Genomic DNA, 20647 nt, shown 5'->3' on the forward strand with positions numbered 1-20647 from the left:
GCTCTTGGCACAGAGGGTGAACAAAGACTAAGCCTGCCAAAAATTATTTTGTATCTTCATTTCTAAAACACTGATTTGACACTCATTCATTTTCTTTTGGAGGATGAGAGAATACACCTGTTCTCTCCCTGATTTAATAATGTTCCTTTTGGCTTCTCTGCAGGATCCCTGACAAAACATTATGTGCTATGAAAGGAGGAAATAATTCCCCTGATGTATTTAAATACAAGCAATGTATTCATACAGGTTTTTTTTGAGAAGACATACCAGGACGTCTTTCTTGGCATTTTCAAAGCCTTTTAGTTTGATTAACAATTTAGAGGTCTCTGGCAGTCTGCCAGTTCAAGCAAGTATGCACATTTCTCCTAATTAATTAAAAAAATATACCCTCAGTTATGTAACTCAGACTAAAGATCAAATGAAAGAAGCAAACTCCACCTGGCTGATTTTTACGAAGATTCCAATTTCAGTGAAGGTTAATATGCAAGGATTAAGACAATTTTAGCAGGTGCATGAGTACAAGGATCTGACAGGAGTTCACTCTTGGTGATGTGTGCATAGCCACAGCTTATGTTGCACACTAGAGATAACTCCAAATGGAGTAACTGTTTATTCAAATGGAAACAGTTTGAAAAAAGATCATCCATATGAAACTCAACGTATCAGACCTTTAACAGCTAAGGAATGACTAGTGTATTAATACTACAGCATAAACAAGTGCAGGAAAACAGTTGAACCCACCTCCTTTCCCCACTGCAGACATCTATATTAACTTTTAATGATCACAGGGTTTTTAGTGAGTTGCAGAGTCAAAATGAATCATGTGGGTGGTCTAAGATCAAAAAAGAGCTACCTAGTAGGGCTTGGTATTTAAAAAGTCTTCTTGATTTACATCTTGTTATTTTAAATGCAACAAGCAGAACACACATAAAAGTAATCACAGTTGTGTTTGTGCGTGACTAGGGATGATTCGTAGAGGAAAAGAAATAGGAACTGCTGCACTGCATCAAATGAGATGAGACACGAAACAGCAGCATCAGAAACTTCAGGGAAACAAAAGAGAACCTGTCTAAAGCAGATGGGTGTGGGATGACCTGCTGCTTACATTAGGTCTCGGTTGCAGATTGGCTTAAAACCTGATAGAGCAGATTAAACAGCCTTTTTAAAGATCTGTTGCAACTTCATATGTTACTGACATCCACACAGAGGTTTCAGTTTATTAGATAAAACACCACAAATTTTTCTCAAGTCAGCAAGTTCTCCAGCTATAGAACGAGGAGCAGTTGTCACTCACACTGATCGTGTTTATTAGCAGCTCAGTATCTTTTCAGGTTTTAGCTGCACAGTTCCTGTACCTGTTGATAAAAGTCAGTTTGCCTTCATCACCTCAGAAGAACTGATGCAAAGATCATTAAATTTTTGTAACTGTAAAACAATTCTAAAATTTTTAAAATTTCAAATACTAAAATGTTGGAAGGATTTGGGAAGCTGGCCCACTATTCTATATCCACCCTGATTTCTTAGGGTCTACCACTACTCTTGTAATGGTTTGCATCACATAGCAGAATTTCTGAATTTTAAAGTATTGCTCCTTTCTCAACAATCTTAAGCTTATCTAACTAAATCAGCCATTTTATATTCTTTGGCAAGCAGAAGAGAAACTCTTCGGTGTGCTTATGTTAGACTTTGCCCTTCATTACAATCAACTATTTTGAGCAACTGAGCTTAGGCACTGCAGCATCTAAAAAACATGGAAAATTCTAGTTGCAGATCCATTCTACCTGTTTACCATTCAAGCGAGGCGCTCAAGGTTAACCCCATTTATAACGTAATTCATCTTTTCTAGGTGCCTTTTTTTTCTTCCTACTGTTTGAGGCTGAAAAGTCTTGGGAAAGATCAAGGTTCTTGTTTCTGCTCCCAAAACAGCATCAAAAAGCAACATTCTAAACCACAACGCATACATACTCACCTTAGATTTTTTCTTTTTGGTATATAACAGGCAAGTCCCCTAACCATTAGCCTGGATACAAATCCCTTTTTGCTTTGTTTTCTTTGGTCTCACATCTCTTGTTTTTCTGGAAGTACAATACACTGTTCTTGGCTTCACAAAGATGGGTAGAACATGTTTTCTCTTCAAATATTCCACAGCCTAGTCATACAGGTTTTCTCCTGGTACGTTTATTTAATTTTTATTTGTGTCTTTTCAAGTTCTGGATCCATTCCAACCACTACCTTATTTGTGAACAGTCTCACCACTGAACTGAACTCCAGTTTTAATGTCTCACATTCTCATCTTATCTAGGAATTGTGACAAGGACTTTACTACCTCAAGTTAGATGACAAAAGAATTTGGGGCTAGAGAAAGACCAGTATCTCCCAGAACAGGTATTCCCAAGTGGGCAGCTGGTTAGGCATCGAGGAAATTAAGGCATGATATTATGTGGCTCCCTGAAGTACAAGTTATGTATTTTTAGAAAACAGGCAAATAGCCCTGTTGTCCAGAAATTACAGGTTCCCTGCCTCACTGAACTCTCAACTTAAGATTAGACAGGACCCAGAAACGCTAACACAGTGAGAAAGAGACTTTCCCAGGAATCACAAGATTAATGTATCATAATTGTTTCTACAAACTTCATGTCACTACATTGTTTGTACAAGACAATTTGCAATAAAACTCATTTCTGGAAGACAAAAAAAGAGACTGAAAAAAAGCTGGAGTTCTAAGGGATGTTAACAAAGATTAATGCGTTTTTATCTTTTTCTAGATAAAAAAAGAAGTGCAATGAATCACATGACTGTTAGGAAGCTACAGAAGCAACAGAAAATGCAGAATACTTAGACACCAAATATTCTTCTGGAAATTGCTATTTTAAGCATATTTAAGACACCATAAAGTATATTTAAGATGTACTGTACTTTGCTATTTTTGGTTGTATATGAATTATTTTGCCTTTAAAGAGAATTCACTACCCAGACTGATGAACAACTGAAAATACAGTCAGTGTTTTGCTGCAAATGCAGAACATGCTGGCCATCACCATCCTTTCAAGCTACAGGCTTTCATAGAGTAATGTAATAAGTTTTCACCAAAGAAAAACTACTCAGTTTGAAGTTGCTTCATGCAGTATAAATTACATATGAACAGGATATTTATACAGTCACAAATCATCAGCTGTTCAGTGCAAAATGGTTTCTTTGTACACACAGGCATATCAGCAAATGCATTTTACAATATGCATATAAAATAAAGAGCTTACTTTGACCACGTAATTGAACCTTCTGATGTCCTGAATTGCACTTGAAAAATCTAAGCGGTTAAAAGCTTCTCCCAAAGTGCAGTAGCCATGTCTCTGTGAAAAATAAACATAATTTAAATGGAAAGAAACAATGATGAAATTGAGAAAAATATTCAGAAAAGCACTTTACCATGCAAATGATACTCATCTATACCATGATCCCTGGAAATATAATGTATCTGGAATGAAGATTTATTTAATTTTTAGTAGAGTAAATGAAATCAGATCCACTCTTTGGAAGTAAGAGGTACAGAGGCAATATTACTCAACGGCAATTAAAATTCATACTAACCATGCAATCTGTAATCACCAGTATCTGAGCATCTTCCACTATTGCAGGACCACAATGCTGGTGCTCTGTCATGCTCCCCATTTGCCTCAATAGACCTTGTTTGTACAGCAGACTGAGCTTATAACCATAAGCATTAACTAAGTTTATGTTCACATTTGAGGGTAAGAATAGAGCTACTAACTCCTGGGATTGGAAGAACAACTGGTCTCTACATCTAGAATTTATTTTCTGGGTGCTAGAAGTTTTGCCATAATTCTTCTTAGGTACCAAAAGCAAGAGCAAGAGAAATAGCATTTCATTTTGGTGCACCCGGACAGGTGTCTTAAGGTGAAAATGGAAGTTTCAGAAGCTGTTCTCAAACTACTTAAGGTGGCAGTGGCAGCCTGAAATGACATGGATCACAGAAGACTAGTAAATTTAGATCCACAAAGCCACACAAGAGCCTTGGAACAAATATAATGAAGCCAGAAAAAACACTGCAACTGATGCAAAACACTTGCAGAGCAGTGTGCTAGTGTGGCTTATCAGCCCAGGGAAGGGTGGGGATAAAGAATTACTTTGAGTTCATTCCTAGACAGACTTTGTTGGTGAATTACGTGATGGTGAAGAGATGGCGGCACAACTTAACATTCCTTTTTGCAACCCAGTGAAAGCCTACTTACCCTGGAGGTACCACAGCAGGACAGGACACAGTTAACTATTCACTGCACAGTGGTGGGAATTACTGCCTAGCAGTTAATGACTAAATTAGGGATCATACTGCTTGCTCATCCAGTTAATATACCCGAGATGCAAGCATGCTGCACACTTTACAACATGTTCGACTTGCTAATAGCAGTGAATTAACACTTGCAGACAACAAAACTTTTATTAAAATTTAAATATTTGTCCCTGTTCTCTAGCTAAACAGTTATCAAAAGACCACGGTTAAATACATTAACATGAGAACTCCTTTGAACAGCTGGAAGCACATCTCCATGAAGCTTCAGCTCTACCTTTCCCAGTGTGCTACTATGTTAAAAATTACTCAGAAGAGCATCCCTTACTTCATTTCAGCCATATATCTGAGCATGTTTAGATTTTATTTATTTTCAGTGCTCTCCTACAGCATGTTTCACACGCTTCTTATCAAGACCTTCCTCCTGCTGTTATTTTGCCTTAAAATTCATTGTCCAGTTTGGAAAAAAATTTCCTAGTTGCAAGACCTAACCATTTTGAAATCAAGTATAACTACAACTTGTACAGAAAACTAGAGCCCCTGTAAACTATGTTTCAGATTAATTTAAATTGTTGTTCTGTTGTTTGTGGTTTGGGTTTTGGGTTTTTTTTGTTTGTTTTTTTGTTCACGTATACTTATTCCTTGCTACTTTTTCATTCTGCTACTTAACTTTCAACTTCTTAAACTTTTTAATTTATACAAGTAATTACTTGAAAAAGATTAGTGATTAATTCTAACCATCCATTAAAAAAAAAAACCACACAAACAACAACAAAAACAAACAAAAAACCCCAAACAAACAAAAACAACAATAGGAAAGGTCAATGGTCAATTATTAGAAGAGAGCAGCAGTGACAAGAATAAGCTCACCGGTACACCAAAATACTTCATCCACTCTCTGAGTGGGCAAGAAACTCAAGTAAATAGTTACACATCACCAGTACACCAGCTCCTGCACAAGTAGGGGAGGGTGGGAAATCACAGCATATAGGTTATGAAAGACAGCAAGGGATGATTTTAGCCAATTTGTGTTGTAGCCTGAATGTTGCTTGAAAAGTCAGCTTAACCACTTGTATTATTCAAAACACCATAATGACTGGTGACAGTCTGTCGTACCCCCTTCCTTACCCTAAATCTGAGATGGCACAAAGGGAAAAAAGCACCCTTGAGACTTCTGCAGACCATGTGAGTAAAGACATCTATCACAGATGAAGATAAAACTGGGAAAGAGGGCTATGAATCTGGTGAAAGACTTTGTAACACCCTTCAGAAGTAGAAGGGCAGCCTCTGGGTCACTAGGCGGCAAGGTAGAGTCTTCCATTGTCTCCTGTAAGTATGTTCTCTCCACACCACCTCGCTCTTCCCCAGTACACTGCTCTTTATGGTCTCTCTCAGCTCCAAAATGCAAAGCCAACTTTTGCCTGCATGGCCAGGGTCACACTTCCCTCTCCTCCTTAGCATTACTATGGATGAAAAACATTCTTATGGGTGTCTGAGTTCCACCTATCCCAGATAACCATGGGGATCAACACTGGAATGAAACTGAAACTTCAAGACAGTTTATCTCTACATACAATGGACATATTTTAACCCTTAGCTTTCCAGGAGGTCATTCTAAGATCTTTCATGTTCGCTTTAGAGCTGCATGATACAGTTTGTATCCTAAATGAAAGCACCTGAACTTTGTGAAATACAAAGGTTCTCTCTGCAAAGTTTGCAACTGACGTTTTACTTACCTATATTCAAATTTACATCAAGATTCCAAAATAGCAAGGGCTGCCTGCAAACACATTCTTTGGAGACATTACTCTGGTTTTGCAAACACTTACAATTTTAGTTCAAAGACACATGATAGAGACAGATGGGCTTGGAGTGTAGTGGAGACTTGTTTTGCCTATCCTTGCAAGTTCCCACATCTCTGCCACAGGGACCCACGTAAGAGTCACTCTGCTGGCTGCCTTTGCCTCACCACGTGCAGGTGTAATATGTTGCCAATTAAAAGCGTTGAATATAACCCCTAAGATCACACAGCATAAAAGCATTTTTATTATACTATTTGTCTATTAAGCAGCACAAAGATTGTAGGAATTGACCCACAGCATGCAGGACTTACTTCCTTGGTGCTTTCTTTATGAACGTAGATCCACTTTTCACGGTAAAAACCTAAAATAAAAATTTAAATATAAGCATTTTTAGGCTTTCACTTTAGGTAATATCTTTTAGAAAGACTGAACAAAACAGGCTATCACAATAAAATGCTTCATAAGATAGGAGAGATGGTAGAAAAAACTTTTAATGAAGGAAGCTTATGAAGGCTGAAAATGATGACTACAAATTTTCAGAAGTTATGCATTTGAAAAAAATAACGGAAAAGTTAAATAATTTTACAAATCAAACACAAGAGTTGGCACACAATTGACAGATATAGCACTTTTGTCCACTGTGCACCAACAACAGCCTATTTCTCCTACAACCCCCCTGATCTTTTTTAATCCACCAGGCTCCTTTACACAGGAGCAGCACTTAACACAGGAAAATACAGATATCAGCAACCTTTTTGTTCCTAACACTCTACCCCTCTAATGTATTTTCTTCACTAAAGGCGCCTGCTCCGCACTCACTTGGTTCAGCCACTTGCAGAATGCTGCAGAGAACTACACAACCCTAACAACCGCAGCTGGGCAGACCTTCAGCTTTCAGAAGCCTGGTGTGTTGTCAAGTGAAATTCTGTGTTTACATATGGCCACTTGAACCTTTCAACGTGCTTTACGCCCAGACAAGCCTGGGGAACCTCACAGCTTTCTACAAGACCATCTCTGTTACAACTGTGGGAATATACAAATAATGGAGATCATTTCAAGACCACAGTATTAGAAACACCAAAAAGTTGCTTGTGAGATTACCTTTTTTTACCTACCCCAATAAGTTTACTTGCTGTCATACACAGGTTTACAGCCAAAAGTATAGATGATCTTTTAAAAAAGAGACCTGATGAAAATGACTAATATTTTAATTCTTTTTTTCAAAGTGGACTTTTTCCCCAAAAACCTCAATACTGATAAAGTTTCTACCATAGGTATAGGTATTACGACAAACATTTATTCATTAACTGATTCTAGAGCTGTATTACTAATCAGAATTTGAATTAAGAAAAAAAAGAACCAGCTGCTGTGGTAAGCAGAAGCTTCCATAAGTATCCAGAACAATTTAAACTAAAACTGGTCCACAACATAAAACCACGGTTAGGATCAGAAGACATTTATTATTCAGAAATTACTGTTCTTAAATGAATTACCTTTGGCTCTTCAGGAAAAAAAACACCTCACACAAGAGATCATCAGTGCCACAGTTCAATTAAGATGTATCACTTCTGGCACTAGAACTTGCTACCAACACAGAAGTAAACATAACTCAGGAGGCTACTCTATAGATGAATATAAATTAATGGCTATTATAAATTTTTCCTAAACCTACAAGAGTCTCCTAAAATAAATGAAAAAAACCCCATCCTTACATTGCGAATCTGTGTTATCCCTAAAATGATCTTTTTTCCTTTTCTTGGCTGCAAACTCACAATCTTCGGTACTGTATATTTCTTCATCTTCACCATCACCAGTCAAGATGCTGAAATAAACACATCTAATTAGAATAGCAGTGATTAAATATTTAAGATACATACAGCTTATAATTTTCTGCATTAAAGTTTGACAGCTGGGGAAACAAACAAAACAAAACACATTTTTAATGATGTTACTCTACCTGATGGTCTATAGCAACACATCTTATGAGAAAAGCTGTATTACCATTTTCTTCCCAGTGGGGTTGAATTTTATGACAAAGTGATTAAATACACAAAAGTATCTTCATAATAGCTATCTTGTAAGTCATTACTTACATTTAGGAAGGACTATTGAGGGGACAGTACTAGCTGGACAGCTGGCTGTCTGCAAAGAACTGGTGTACAAAAATTCATTATTTTTAATGGACTAAGCCTTGAAAAGCCTTGCACACAGGTAGAAGGCCGTGCAGAATTACTGCACTTCCTCACATAGACAGGAAGCCAGCAACAAAAGACATCGCTCTCACTACTGTCAGCTTCGGGGAAAAGAGAAGTCTTTCTTTTAATAAACGCCCAAATCACAACGCTGTACACAATTTTCGTGTTACAATGACTTGTAGGGTATCCAGAATCATGTGGTCTATCCCCCTCTTTCCCAGAGGAAAAAACAAACACAACAAAAACCCACAATATCCATGTCACTTCTGACAGGTAACTAAATAACCTAACACTGAGGACTATACTGAATAATTATATATGTGGTATATAGATAGTGTGAGTGTGTGTATATATATACACACACAATATATATATATAAAGAAACTATTTTAAAAGTTCTGTTAGATAAACTAACCTTTTTAAAATTCATATACACTGAAAAACTGCCTGTGCTACATAAAGTCTACACAGTTGCATAAGGTTTTGCTTTCCATTTTTGCAGATAATTCTAAGGAATTGGTGTTTGTTTCTCTAGCACAGAGAACAAAGACAATCCACATGAAAGCCACAGTTTCGCACAGGTAAACAAAATAACTAAGGATATGTGGCAGTGAAGCTTAACTGTAGGATTATTTTATTTCACCATTATTATTCTTTGACAAGGCAGCTGCGTACAAAACTTTTCCCATTCATTAGTATTTTTTAATCCAAATTTGCCAGATGAATCCATCCGTGTCAGTTTGAACTCCAAACTGCACCAGCAACAGCCAGATGTTGTAAACTTAAAGGACACGAGTTTATTCAAAATCACCAGTACTCGGGCATCACGTTGCAAAAAATCAAATTATATTATGTCTATTGCTACTGGTTTATACACTAAAATTTTCAGGTTTGAATTATCTGCTAAGGAGGATGACTGAACTACACTCTAAAAAAGCTTTTTTTTTAATTGCTTTCATCAGTAAATACTAGCTCAGCTTAAATACACACAACTTTTCTTGAGTCAGAAATAGAAGTTTTGTTTTATTTTAGGTTTAAATCCTGGAAAAACTACCCTATCTCTGCATTCAGAACGAGCTCAATCCAAGCTGAGAGCCTTACTTCATGTCTTATCATTTTTAGAGCACAGGATGAAGACCAAACAACTTCAATATTCTGTTCAACATTGCTAAATAACATAGCCGATCAAACAGCAAAAAAAGAGTTTGGAGAAAATGAACTGGCAACTGACAAAAGCAGAACATCAACACTGACAAGATACTTCGATTATGTAACATTCCAATCCATCAAGTTTTCTTCTCCAAAGCTATCATAAAGGAAATATCTTTTTGAACTCACTAGACTAATTAATTTAATTCTGCTTTTGCATATTGACTTCATCACTACAACATGTGACAAGTTACTGCGGAATGATAAGAGTTGCTGCAGAATCAAAAATAGAGCCCAAAGCTCCCAGACTCAGCTTTATCATCCTAACAAGATGCCAGACCAGGGAGAGGTGGCCCATACCCTGCAGTACAGCTCAGGCAGAACAGAAACAATCCCATTCCCACTGACCCAGTGCAACTGGGAGAGGAGGGAGGCAGCATTCCTGAAACCCAGCTTTAGACATGGCAGGTCAATCTGGCTCAATTCCTTCTTTTGTTAGTGGAGAAGAAGCGCCCCTAGAAGGCAGTTTCAATCAGTAATGTACGTGAAGTGATTTAAAGTCCACTCCTGCTCCCCAACAATATGCAGTTCCTTACGTATTGGATAAACAAGCAAGCCAGCTTAAGGACAGTCAGTTAATACAATGAGTTGTGAATATGTAGAGGGCCATTTCAAACACCTCTGACACTCAGAGTCACCTGTGGCATTCCCGGAATTCTTCATGTCATTTTAGAGAAAAGACAAATTTAACTGTTATCTCTGAGGATCTTCCCATATGCAGCTTTATTTCCTCATGTTCTGCCCCACTTCATGTGGAGACCCTTTCCCTACTTATCTGTAACCATCACCACTCTTCATGGCAGACTTTAAGTCTCAAATGGAGAATGAAAACAAGGGTCCCACAGACATCAGAAGAATGGGACAGAAATACATGCACTTCCCAGGCAACTGTTAGCCTTCCATAAACCTGGAAAGCTGCTCTGAGTGACAGAGCTGCTCCACCATTTCCAACCCCTGCCCCACTTAAACACCAAACTAAGACAGAAGAAACTGAACCAAGTGCTGCATGTGCCATATGGTTTAACATAAGCCTTGGCTTAATGTTTTTACCATAATACTGCACAAGACATATGAATGCACCTGGAAGGATCTAAATGCATATATAATACTGCCAATTTACAGCTATTCTTTCTTTCTTGTCTAAAAAGCAAAGTGCCTGGTATCCTCAAAACTACAATACCCTACATAAAGCATCCAAGAATTTCGGCTTTTTCAAGAAAGTAATTTCATAACAGTATTTAAATAACCTCTTGGGTATGACACTTAAAAGCTGGAAAACTTGGCAGGGCTATCTGAACTCCAACTATTCCTCCTTGCCCCTTTGCTTCTCTTCTCATGGAGGAAGGAATGCCCTCAAGTGATGCAAATTATCCAGAGACACACCAAGTGTTTTCAAAGAGTCTCAAAGCCATTTGCAGCTTGGCTATGCATGGAAAACCCTGAAATTAGTGCCTGCACCAAATATGCCCAAATGGTATAAGACTAGATTCAAATTTGAGCACTTCTGTCGAGTGCCAAAACCACTTCTGTGAACACCATATCTCACAGAATTGGAGAAAAGACACCACAGACTCAAATGACCAGGCTGCCAGCCCCAGTAGTTCATATTAGACTAACACACAATAAAGGACTACCACCGTCATGAGAAATCTTACTAGATTAGTCCAATTCTCTTTCTTTACTTCAAAAGGAGAACATAAGACAGATTTACTCCTAAGTTGCAGGCTACTGAGAGGTATTTACATACAATTCTGTAAGGCAGTGCTGTTATCTCTCCCCCAGCAAGCTTCAAGGACTCAGTGCCATGGCACTGGAAATACGTATCTGCTAGAATGTATAGGTACAAATTGCAGGTAGTCGTGACTGGCACTCAGCCCACAGAGCTTAAACAAGTGCTGTCTCAACCATGTTTCCAGCTGCTGCACACCTTGAATACAAGGTGCTCTTCACTTCTATAATAATATTAATTGTCCAAGTAAGAGCTACAGAACTGAAAAGTCTGATTTTTTCCATCTCAGTTTCCATACATTGAACTAGTTCAAATTGCAACTATCCAAGCAGTATTTCAAATAATTTAAGTTGTTCCTGCACAAGTAATTATGTTTGTTCAAGGACAGTTATAATTTGGGCCACTCTTTTTTATAATTCATCAGCTGGATTCACGAAGGCACCATGTGACTGGTTGAGTAAGGTTAAAAGTCCTATTTTAATAAAAACATTCTTCAATTTATGTACATTATTTACACGTCTTGAAGGTTTATTTCTGAATCTGTGAGAAAGTATTTTTAATTTCTGAAGATAAAGTATTTGTAATTGATAAAAGCCAAAATTTGGCAAGTAACTCTATCCACACTTTCTCTCATGGAAGACCATACAAGTAATAGTAAAACTGGTTTCAGTCAACTACGTAGCTTGAATTTATTTCTATTTAAAGAAAAACTGCCCTAACTGCTCCCTGGAATGTAATACTCAAATAATACCTTTAGCATAGATTTCTACAGAATAATTTGGTGGAAAAAAAATAATTTAATAGGTAAAATAAATACAAACCTGTCAGGACAGCCAGACTGGCACACATCATCATCATCCCTACTCATAGGGCATTTTTTTTTTTTTTTTAAAAAGCCAAATAAATACTTATGTATTGTTTACTGTGCTTCTTCCACACTAGAACAGGCTGCCCAGAGAGGCTGTGGAGTCTCCTTCTCTGGAGACATTCAAAACCTGTCTGGACACATTCCTGTGCGATCTGCTGTAGATGAACCTGCGTTAACAGGGGGAATAGACTAGATGATCCCCAGAGGTCCCTTCCCACCATGATCATTCTGTGAAATAAGGAAGCATTTTATCAAGCCTCATTCTTACTCTGTTCAACATCATGTTAACTGATATCCTAGGCTGTGTTGTCTATTTAATATATAGAGATACCTGTTTCCAAATAGCTTAAGATGGTACAGAGACCCAGCAAGACATGATAAGCTTCTGTACTTCAACAGAAAGACCTGCACGGACACAATATGTGATAAGAGAAATTCTTACTAGGATTGGGGCAAAGGCAGGACAGGGAACAACCAAACAAATCACAGTGAGGATAAAAGAACTTAAAACAGGAGCCCAGAGAGGAATTTCCATTATTGGAAATGCACAAAGCTTGACTGGGCAAGGCCCTATAAAACCCAACCTCACTTGGCCATGCTTTGAGTATGTGTTCAGATCATGTGACCCCAGAGGTCCTTTCCATGCTAAATTGTTCTATAATGCTGGGCAAATTGACATTAATTCATATGTAGCAGCAATTATTAACTCAAAGATCCAAAGCTCAAATTGCAGTCATAGATCCAAAGTTTAGGATGTAGTGAAATTACTTCCAAGTAGCACCTACTTTGCTAAGAACTACCAACTTAAATTCTGTAGTCCAAGTTTGGACAACATACATTTTCAATTGAACAGGCAGAAACAGAATTAAAAAAAAAAAAAGGGTGCTACAGGATATGGTGTGGTTTGGCCATACTAAGTAGATGTGCAAGATGAAGATGGAGAACTGTAAAATTGCTACAGACGAGAGCATCTGCTGCAGACTATGTTGGTCCCCAAGTGGCAATCTAGCCTAAGAAACCCGAATCATGAAACACCTTAGATTCCACAAAAACTTTTTTCTCCTCAGAGCATTTAATGTCCAGTTCCTTCAAATTAATGTACCTATTGTAGTCCTAAACTTTAATACATGTATTTCCAAAAGCAGTTGATTTAAATCCATTCTAGCAAAACAACTCCAAAGGAGTTCAATAGTAAGTTCCTTCAAGAGTAAGGGAAAAAAAATCTGATATTTTTACTTGAAGAAGTAATAAAAATACCCCACCTTGATCTCTGGAGAAAAGATATATAGATCTAGATATGTACACACATACAAAAATATAAACATATATACATATATATATAATTCTGATCCAAAGAGCAGAAGCCTTAGCGATATTCACAAAGACAATGACCATATATCATACTTGCCAAACAATATTCATTAAAGCAACCTACAAGATATAACTATTTAGAAACTGTGAAAATAGCTATTAAATTAGAATTCCTTTCATTTGCCAACTATATTATTAAAGACACATGAAAAGGGAAGAAAATATTTTTTTTCAAAGGTACTTATGACAACTTTTATGTTGGAGGCTTACTGAACACTCTTCCAGACCAGCATAGTCTTTTGTATCCACCATGGCCAGATTATGCGGAAAAAGAAGCCCAAATAATATCAGTAACAGATTAACACAAAAAAGAAAAAAGGCATAAAGAAAACAGTAGGTCAAGATAAGCTTAAACATAATTCTTCACTGCTTGGTAACTCTCTTGAAGTTTATTTCACAAATTTAGAAAACATAGGTGTATATGTAGATCAAGTCCCAGCTTGCCAGTAAATTCCCACTGTATCATTTACTGGACTAGCAACAAAACACTGAATGTTCTCTTTTCTCATTATGAACACATTATACGGGAACTTATAGATAAAATGCTATCCCTGAGAATCGCTTCTTGGTGGAGAAACCAAGTAGAAATTTGTTTGGACAAAGTTATTTATAATATCACACCAGTCTCTGAGCATCTACCACAGGTATTGCTTTTTTCAGTCTCAAGCTAATATCTTTCTCACCTGTTCCAAAGGAACATACATATATGGTGTTAGAGAATTACTATAAAACTATCATTAATCATGTATTTGGTGCAAAGGCATTACATGACTGTGTGGCAGATGCACTCAGCCTCCACCCACCCCCAGCCAAACCAGGAACAGTTTGGTCCAGGTTCCAGAGGAGGTAAAGGCCCAAGTTGCAGCCATGTCAAGAACTCCTGTTAGGAAACCCACAAGGAATCAGAACAGCAACTGAACACAGACAAGTTGTGGGCGCAGGGAGTCTCGTGCAGACCCTTCCCACTGAATGCAACTTGAATACAAGTCAACCACTTTATGACAGCCTGGGTAAGCCTACTTTGAGCTCTCTCTTCTAAATAAGCTGGCTGTACGGTTATGGTTTTACTACTCACAGGTCAGTGGCTGAGCCCAATTTAAGTTTCATATTAATTATTTAGCTGAAGTAAATGCATACTAAATATGAAGTATCATCTAGAAGTATCAAGTTGTGTGAATTTTAATATACTCTCTGCTTCATGCTATACTTAGTAAGCTGGATTTGCTGAAATCTTAAGCTCTAAAGTTCTGCTCATATTTACCAAAAGCAACTACAAACTACACTGAACACTTGCAAGATAAGGCCCATTTTGTACTTTGCTGAGAAGAAAAGGATTTATTCAGACAAAACAGCACCAGCAAGGTTATGGACTATAAACAATTTCTACAGCTGAACAAAACAAAGGCACATATGAGATCAGTGAAAGGATTCAATGAGAAGCAAGAAGAACCCAGAATGAAATATTGCTATTGGACTGAATCATGGTATGAATGGTCTGTAGAGATATAGAAGTCTTTGGTTTTCTATACTCAGGTTGGACCTCTGCACAGGTACCCAGCTTGAGCCAGCCCTCCTGCTATTCTACTCCATTAATTTTTTTTTTCTTAGAATTTTGTTTCCCAAAAGTCTGCTCTGTATACGGTTATCAGACCTCACCTGAACGTTCGCAACTAGAGTTCTAAAATACAGACTCCAGTGAGAACAGTTATCAGGGAGGGGACACCTGAAAGCTTGCTTTCACAAACAGGTACAGACCACCAGAGAGAAGACACCTGAAACCCGGCTCTGTGAATGGGTATCACATTCCTGGAGAGAAGGTAAGCAGCATTCAGCTTGGTGTATCTCCTCCATGCAGTAAATAATAGAGTGAACCTGCCATTGAACTCTTAAGTCGCACTACTTTTTGAGAAATCTAAACATTGTTCTGCAATAAGCAGAACCCTCAAATACTCCCCCGCAACAGACTGCCATAAACAATCCTAATCCAACACTCAGTCAACAGAAAGTCTTCACTCACTTTCAGGAAACATTCCAATACACCTGTTGCATTTGCAATTACTAAGTATCACTTTTATGTTTAAATAGGACTTGACAAGTTTTTTGTTTGGCTGGGCTTTTTAAAAGTTTTTTTTTTTATTATTATTTTTAAAGACATACAACGGGATCTGTCTACTTAAAATAAGCAACTCACCAAACAGTGACAAAAGACAGTCTCCACAGGAGTCTCATAGCTGTCTAACTAAATAAAACACATGGGTACATTTGTATATTCTAGTATATGCTGATGATACTGTCTACCCCAAACGCTTGCAGTTTGAATGGAAGTTAAGTCAATCTTTGCCTTCCCATCCATGCAGAATCACTTTTTTTTTAAACTTACACAGTGTGACTGATATCATTCAGCTGATTATTCCCATCCTCAAGCGCAGGACTAAAGGGTTCACATCGTTTCCATCCATCTTCTGTTTTAACCCATCTCCATCCAGGGGATCTCCAGTCTTGGCCCAAAAATGGCATGGTTTCTCTAAAAGCAGCAACAAGATTGTTTGTATATTATTTAGCTATCAAGAAAAGTTGCAAAACTTCTTGTCATTATTTCAGTTTTCTCTTTAACCTTGAAAAAAAAATCTTGAGGAAATAAAGTTCTTGGCAGGGCACCCTTTTAAAAACAGATTCAGTGGTTTCTTAAGTACATTTTTGATTCTGTAACCTCATTCCTCTTGCCTTTCAACATTTATTTGATCAAGGTAGGTTTCCTAGTTCTTTACAGAACACAGAAAACAATCACGTTAGCCAGAAACAAGATGATAGAAAAACAGAAAAATTGTATCCTGTGTAATCTGCTCTACCATAATCAAACATTACTAATTTTGAGACCTGACTAATAAATCATTTTGACGGGCCACAGAATCAATGCCACTCCTTTTATTTTTTTGAAGACTTATAAATACTGACTTTGTGCTACAATGTACAGTGATGTCTCAGTAAAGAAACTTTCATTTTCCCAAATTGTTTTCAGTTGTTGTTGAGGGTCACCTGCCACACTAGGCTATTACCTGGATATCAAGACAAATGGTGGCTACAACAAAGTCAGTTGTGAAAAGTCTTACAAACTTACAAACTCCTTACAAACTGATGGAACTCATCACAGGTACACCAGTGTTCTGCTACCCTTTTTCAAAAAAGAGATTCACTTCTGACACAATAAGTAAGAATTTGAACAAAGCAGTTTTCTGCAACTTGAAGGCCCAGACCTTGCCAGATTTTCCCCTCTTCTTCCCATTCATCATACATACATGTTGCTCCTTATTTTAACTAGGAACTTCATATGCAAGCTATACAAGGAAAACAGCATCATACTTGAAACATGTTAATATATAATGCTAACAGCTTTGCTCCTAACAAGAATGCTTTTTCTAATATTTTTTCAACTTCGAAAAAAATATTAGGTCACATCCATCAAACATCACTATGGATTTATTTATCCATTTCCACTCTTGACGAGCATCTGCCCAATATAGTAGTTATAACAGAAGAAGGCAGAGATGCAAAAAAAGCTTGAAAACTACTAGTTGAGTAAGCCAGTGGTTTTTTTGTTTGTTTTTAAGTAAACAACTGCACACCACACAACACAAAGTGCATTGTCTAGCCCTCAGCATTGACTGAAGTCCCCTTCCCACTCATAACTCAGGTCTCCTCTGCATCTAACACAAATCCTTTCCAAAATTTACCACATACTATCCTCCAGCCGCCACAAGCTCTATTCCTCTCTACCTGCTTTCCCAATCTTTTTACTTCGAAGGAGTAATATGAAGCATGACATACTTTTTTCCCCCCAAGTTGTTCAGAACTCCTCTCATTTTGACTGAAATTAAGGCCCCTTGTCTTTATGATACAACTGCTTAAATAGTTGGTGCTCATGAGTGCGTCTCAGAATAACATAGGTTAACATATTTTTACTTATGCAAAGATACACAGAATCTACCTAAAAAATTGTTTAATTGTTGAAAGAGACTCAGAAAACAGCAAGTCAAAACCAACATCTTAGACAAACACAAAACAGAAGTTTAGACACAGAGGTCACAATCTAGTCCTGGTAAGCAGCTCTGACATAAAAATAGAACACTATTGTAGTTGCTCAACTCAAAAATTACTATCTAGAGAGAATTCAGAACCCTCAAGATCACTATGGGCTGAATGGGATAACTTGAAAAAAAAAAAAATCAAGAATACTTATATTGATAAAGAATTGTTGGGAAAAGGAAGTGAAAAAATGAGACTGCATACTTGCAGCAAGGCATGAATGTGTATTATTAGAAATTAATAAGTTAAAAAACAAACAAACCAACAAAAAGTATAAGGAAAAAAAACCTTCCTGAAAACAATAAAAGAAAGCATGTAGTATTTTGTTCAAGTGGATGAAAGCAGCTGAAGTCCAAAGCTAACCATAATTTACAGAATATGATGCTTAGTATGCTTTATCAATTCTTAAACTTTGAAGAAAAAAAACAACACACCAAAACACCACAACCCTGTGGTTTCAAAATACCAGGCCACCAGTATAAGTGCTATGTATAACTTCCTCCTAGGCAGCTGTACTTGTGTTTAAAATTACATGTTTCAATAGTTATACGCTCTAAATCAGAGTACTTCCCAGACATCTATAACATGAAAAGTGATGGTCTTTCACTGCAAGGTTTCAACACAGAATAAATCTTCTGTCACCCCTCCTAAAAAAAATTACATTAACTGTTTTCAAGATAATAACAATGGTATCCAGAACAACACACACATCAAAGATACTGATGTCTGCTCTGAAAATCCTGGAAAACCATGCTCAAGACAAAAAAACCCATAGAGACATGAACAATTTCTATAGATGTATGACTTACTCAGCACATTATCTTTCCACGAGGGGAAAAAAAAAAAGCTATTAGAAAAATTACAGATTATTTTAACTTCTTTAGAATTGCTTAAACATTTGTGGAAGTCTGTGACACTGGTAAACACTGACATATTTTTTTTTTTTCCAAAGAATCAGATATTCTTATCTAAGACATAGTTTTACTATTGTACCAGCTAAAGTACATCCATCAGTAGCAATTCCACAAAATGACCTGTACTCATGCTCAAAAGTTGTAGGTCATTTAGTCAGTACTCTTTTAGTAACAGCACATATGCAACTTGGAAAAGAAAAAAATCCATTGCTTCTCAATTCCCGTAGGACTGAAGTACAGATTTGAGTATTGTTTAGAAGTGACCAAATTTTAATAATCTGCAGTGTATCATAAAAATCTCTCCTATGCATCTCTCTCACATGAGAAGTGTTTAATAGAGTACAACTGCCAGGTCAGGTCTGACAAGCCATGCTTCTGCTCTGCCTCCACTCAGCCTTTGTTTCCCAGCACTGCATTGCACTAAAGCATCCCTGTGGTTTCCAGACCAGAGCTTGTTTTCGAGAGTTCCAGCATATTTCATGTAGTGTACCTTCAGTAACAGCAAGCAGCTGCTTACTTGTTGAAACTTTCTGTACAACAAAAGATGAGCTCCCTAGACTCGGATTTTGGGGGAAATGCAGACTTCTTTAAAACTCAGAAGAACTGAGAAAGTAATGTGGTTGTCAGCTAACACAAGGGCTTCAGACAAGACATCGATGATGTTTAACTTTTTCCTAAAAACAAATAAGAACAATAGTTCTTCACTTTGCATCATACACCTTTTATTCAGGAGAGGGGGAAAAACAACTGAGGAAACAAGAACTACCAGAAAGAGCACAGAGGAGGAGGAGGGTTGTGTACACCAGCTTTGTACAGCTTGAGATTACAGTAACTGCTCTAGCCGTCCTTGTCCCTGTAAGGGAGTTCTGCTTTCCGCAAGGCAGATAACTCACCACACGAGCAAACATGACTGCAAAGCCATTCAGAATTGCACCAAGTCACCCTATTGTCCTCCCACTGTACTGGAAATCTCTTTGCCTGTGTAATACCTATACCCAAAACCACTCATCATGACGCAGGCCATTCTTGTCATTCAGTAGCAAAACTGTTGACAATATGATGGAACAGGCAAGGTTCTCCTGTTTCCTAACAATACAACAGCACATACACCTCCTCCACACACCAACAAAATCTCTTCAGCAGCTCAACTTTCAATAGAACCTGCTCTTTTACACAACAATTTCTGGACTACCTTCTTCTAGGAGGTGGCACTGCCAACCTCTGACTCAGAGGTCAGAGTCCACTTACAGACTTCACCCCACCCCATGTTTTTTCATATCAAAGGACTGTCTCAAATCAAGCCTGAAACTTCCGTGAGGCCATGATTCATCAGCGCCTCAGCTTTGGTCTTGCCCACCTCATGGAGCAATTCTAGAGCACCCAGGCCACGCAGTTCTCAGCTCCCAACAGGCACCAACGCTCCTCCCCTTCCACAGAACTTCACGGCCCTTCCCCCGCCCCTGCAGCCCCAGTCCTCGCCTCTCCCGGCTCCCCGACTCATGCCGCCCGTGGACACCCCAACACCCCACCTCCTCCAGGCAGGCTCCGGACACCTACCGCCCGCCCCTTATCCACACTCTCTGGCCACCCTGCCCCCAACCACTCCAGAGCTACACACCCCGCAGACCCCGTCCCAACAGCTGCAGCCACACCTGCACACACACAGTCCCAAACCCCCGGGCCTCTCACATACAGTCCCAACACCTGTTCGCCCCTCACCTGCACCCTCGCCCCACAGCCGGGACCCCTCACGGCAACGACAGCGCCAGCCCCCCACGCACTCGGCCCGAGCCGCGGGGCTATTGACGGAAGTAACATGGAGCTGCGCTCGCCACGCCCCCCGGCCCCGCTGATTGGCTGCCCGCCGCTGCCCTTGTTGCTACCCGGCGGCGCCCGTCGCCATTGGCGGAAGGGGGAGGTGGTGTCACCGGCAGATGCGGCCCGGGCGCGTCACGTGAAGGGGGAGCGCACGTGTCAATGTTTTGGTCGGGGCGCGGGGCCCGTGTGTCGGGTTCGGAGCAGAAGTTCCTGTCTCAGAGACACTGGAGCTCCCGCAGCCTGTGTGCGAACTGGCAGCTGGGAGAAATTGCCGGCTCACAGCAGCTTCGGGGAGAGCAGGAGGGAGGTGGGTTGTTGAGAGGAAGGTGTTCCCACCGGCTTACTCGACAGA

At 38.7% G+C, this 20647-nt stretch overlaps 1 protein-coding gene across 2 annotated transcripts in view; it reads right to left on the minus strand.

The window, feature by feature from the left end:
* The window catches only part of FBXO25 (F-box protein 25), a 33958-nt gene extending 13646 nt beyond the window's left edge, over positions 1-20312 (minus strand). For both annotated transcript variants that reach the window (XM_065835556.2, XM_065835555.2), the window contains exons 1-5: positions 20197-20312; positions 15861-16004; positions 7821-7930; positions 6420-6469; positions 3258-3350 (exon numbers count right to left, since the gene is read on the minus strand). In XM_065835556.2, the coding sequence (XP_065691628.1) occupies positions 3258-3350; positions 6420-6469; positions 7821-7930; positions 15861-15997 (390 nt within the window). In that variant the 5' untranslated portion in view covers positions 15998-16004; positions 20197-20312. The remainder of the gene's footprint in view (positions 1-3257; positions 3351-6419; positions 6470-7820; positions 7931-15860; positions 16005-20196) is intronic.
* Between the last annotated feature and the right edge of the window lie 335 nt (positions 20313-20647).

Source organism: Patagioenas fasciata, chromosome 3, assembly GCF_037038585.1.
Source record: "Patagioenas fasciata isolate bPatFas1 chromosome 3, bPatFas1.hap1, whole genome shotgun sequence".
In the NCBI taxonomy this organism is placed as follows: domain Eukaryota; kingdom Metazoa; phylum Chordata; class Aves; order Columbiformes; family Columbidae; genus Patagioenas; species Patagioenas fasciata.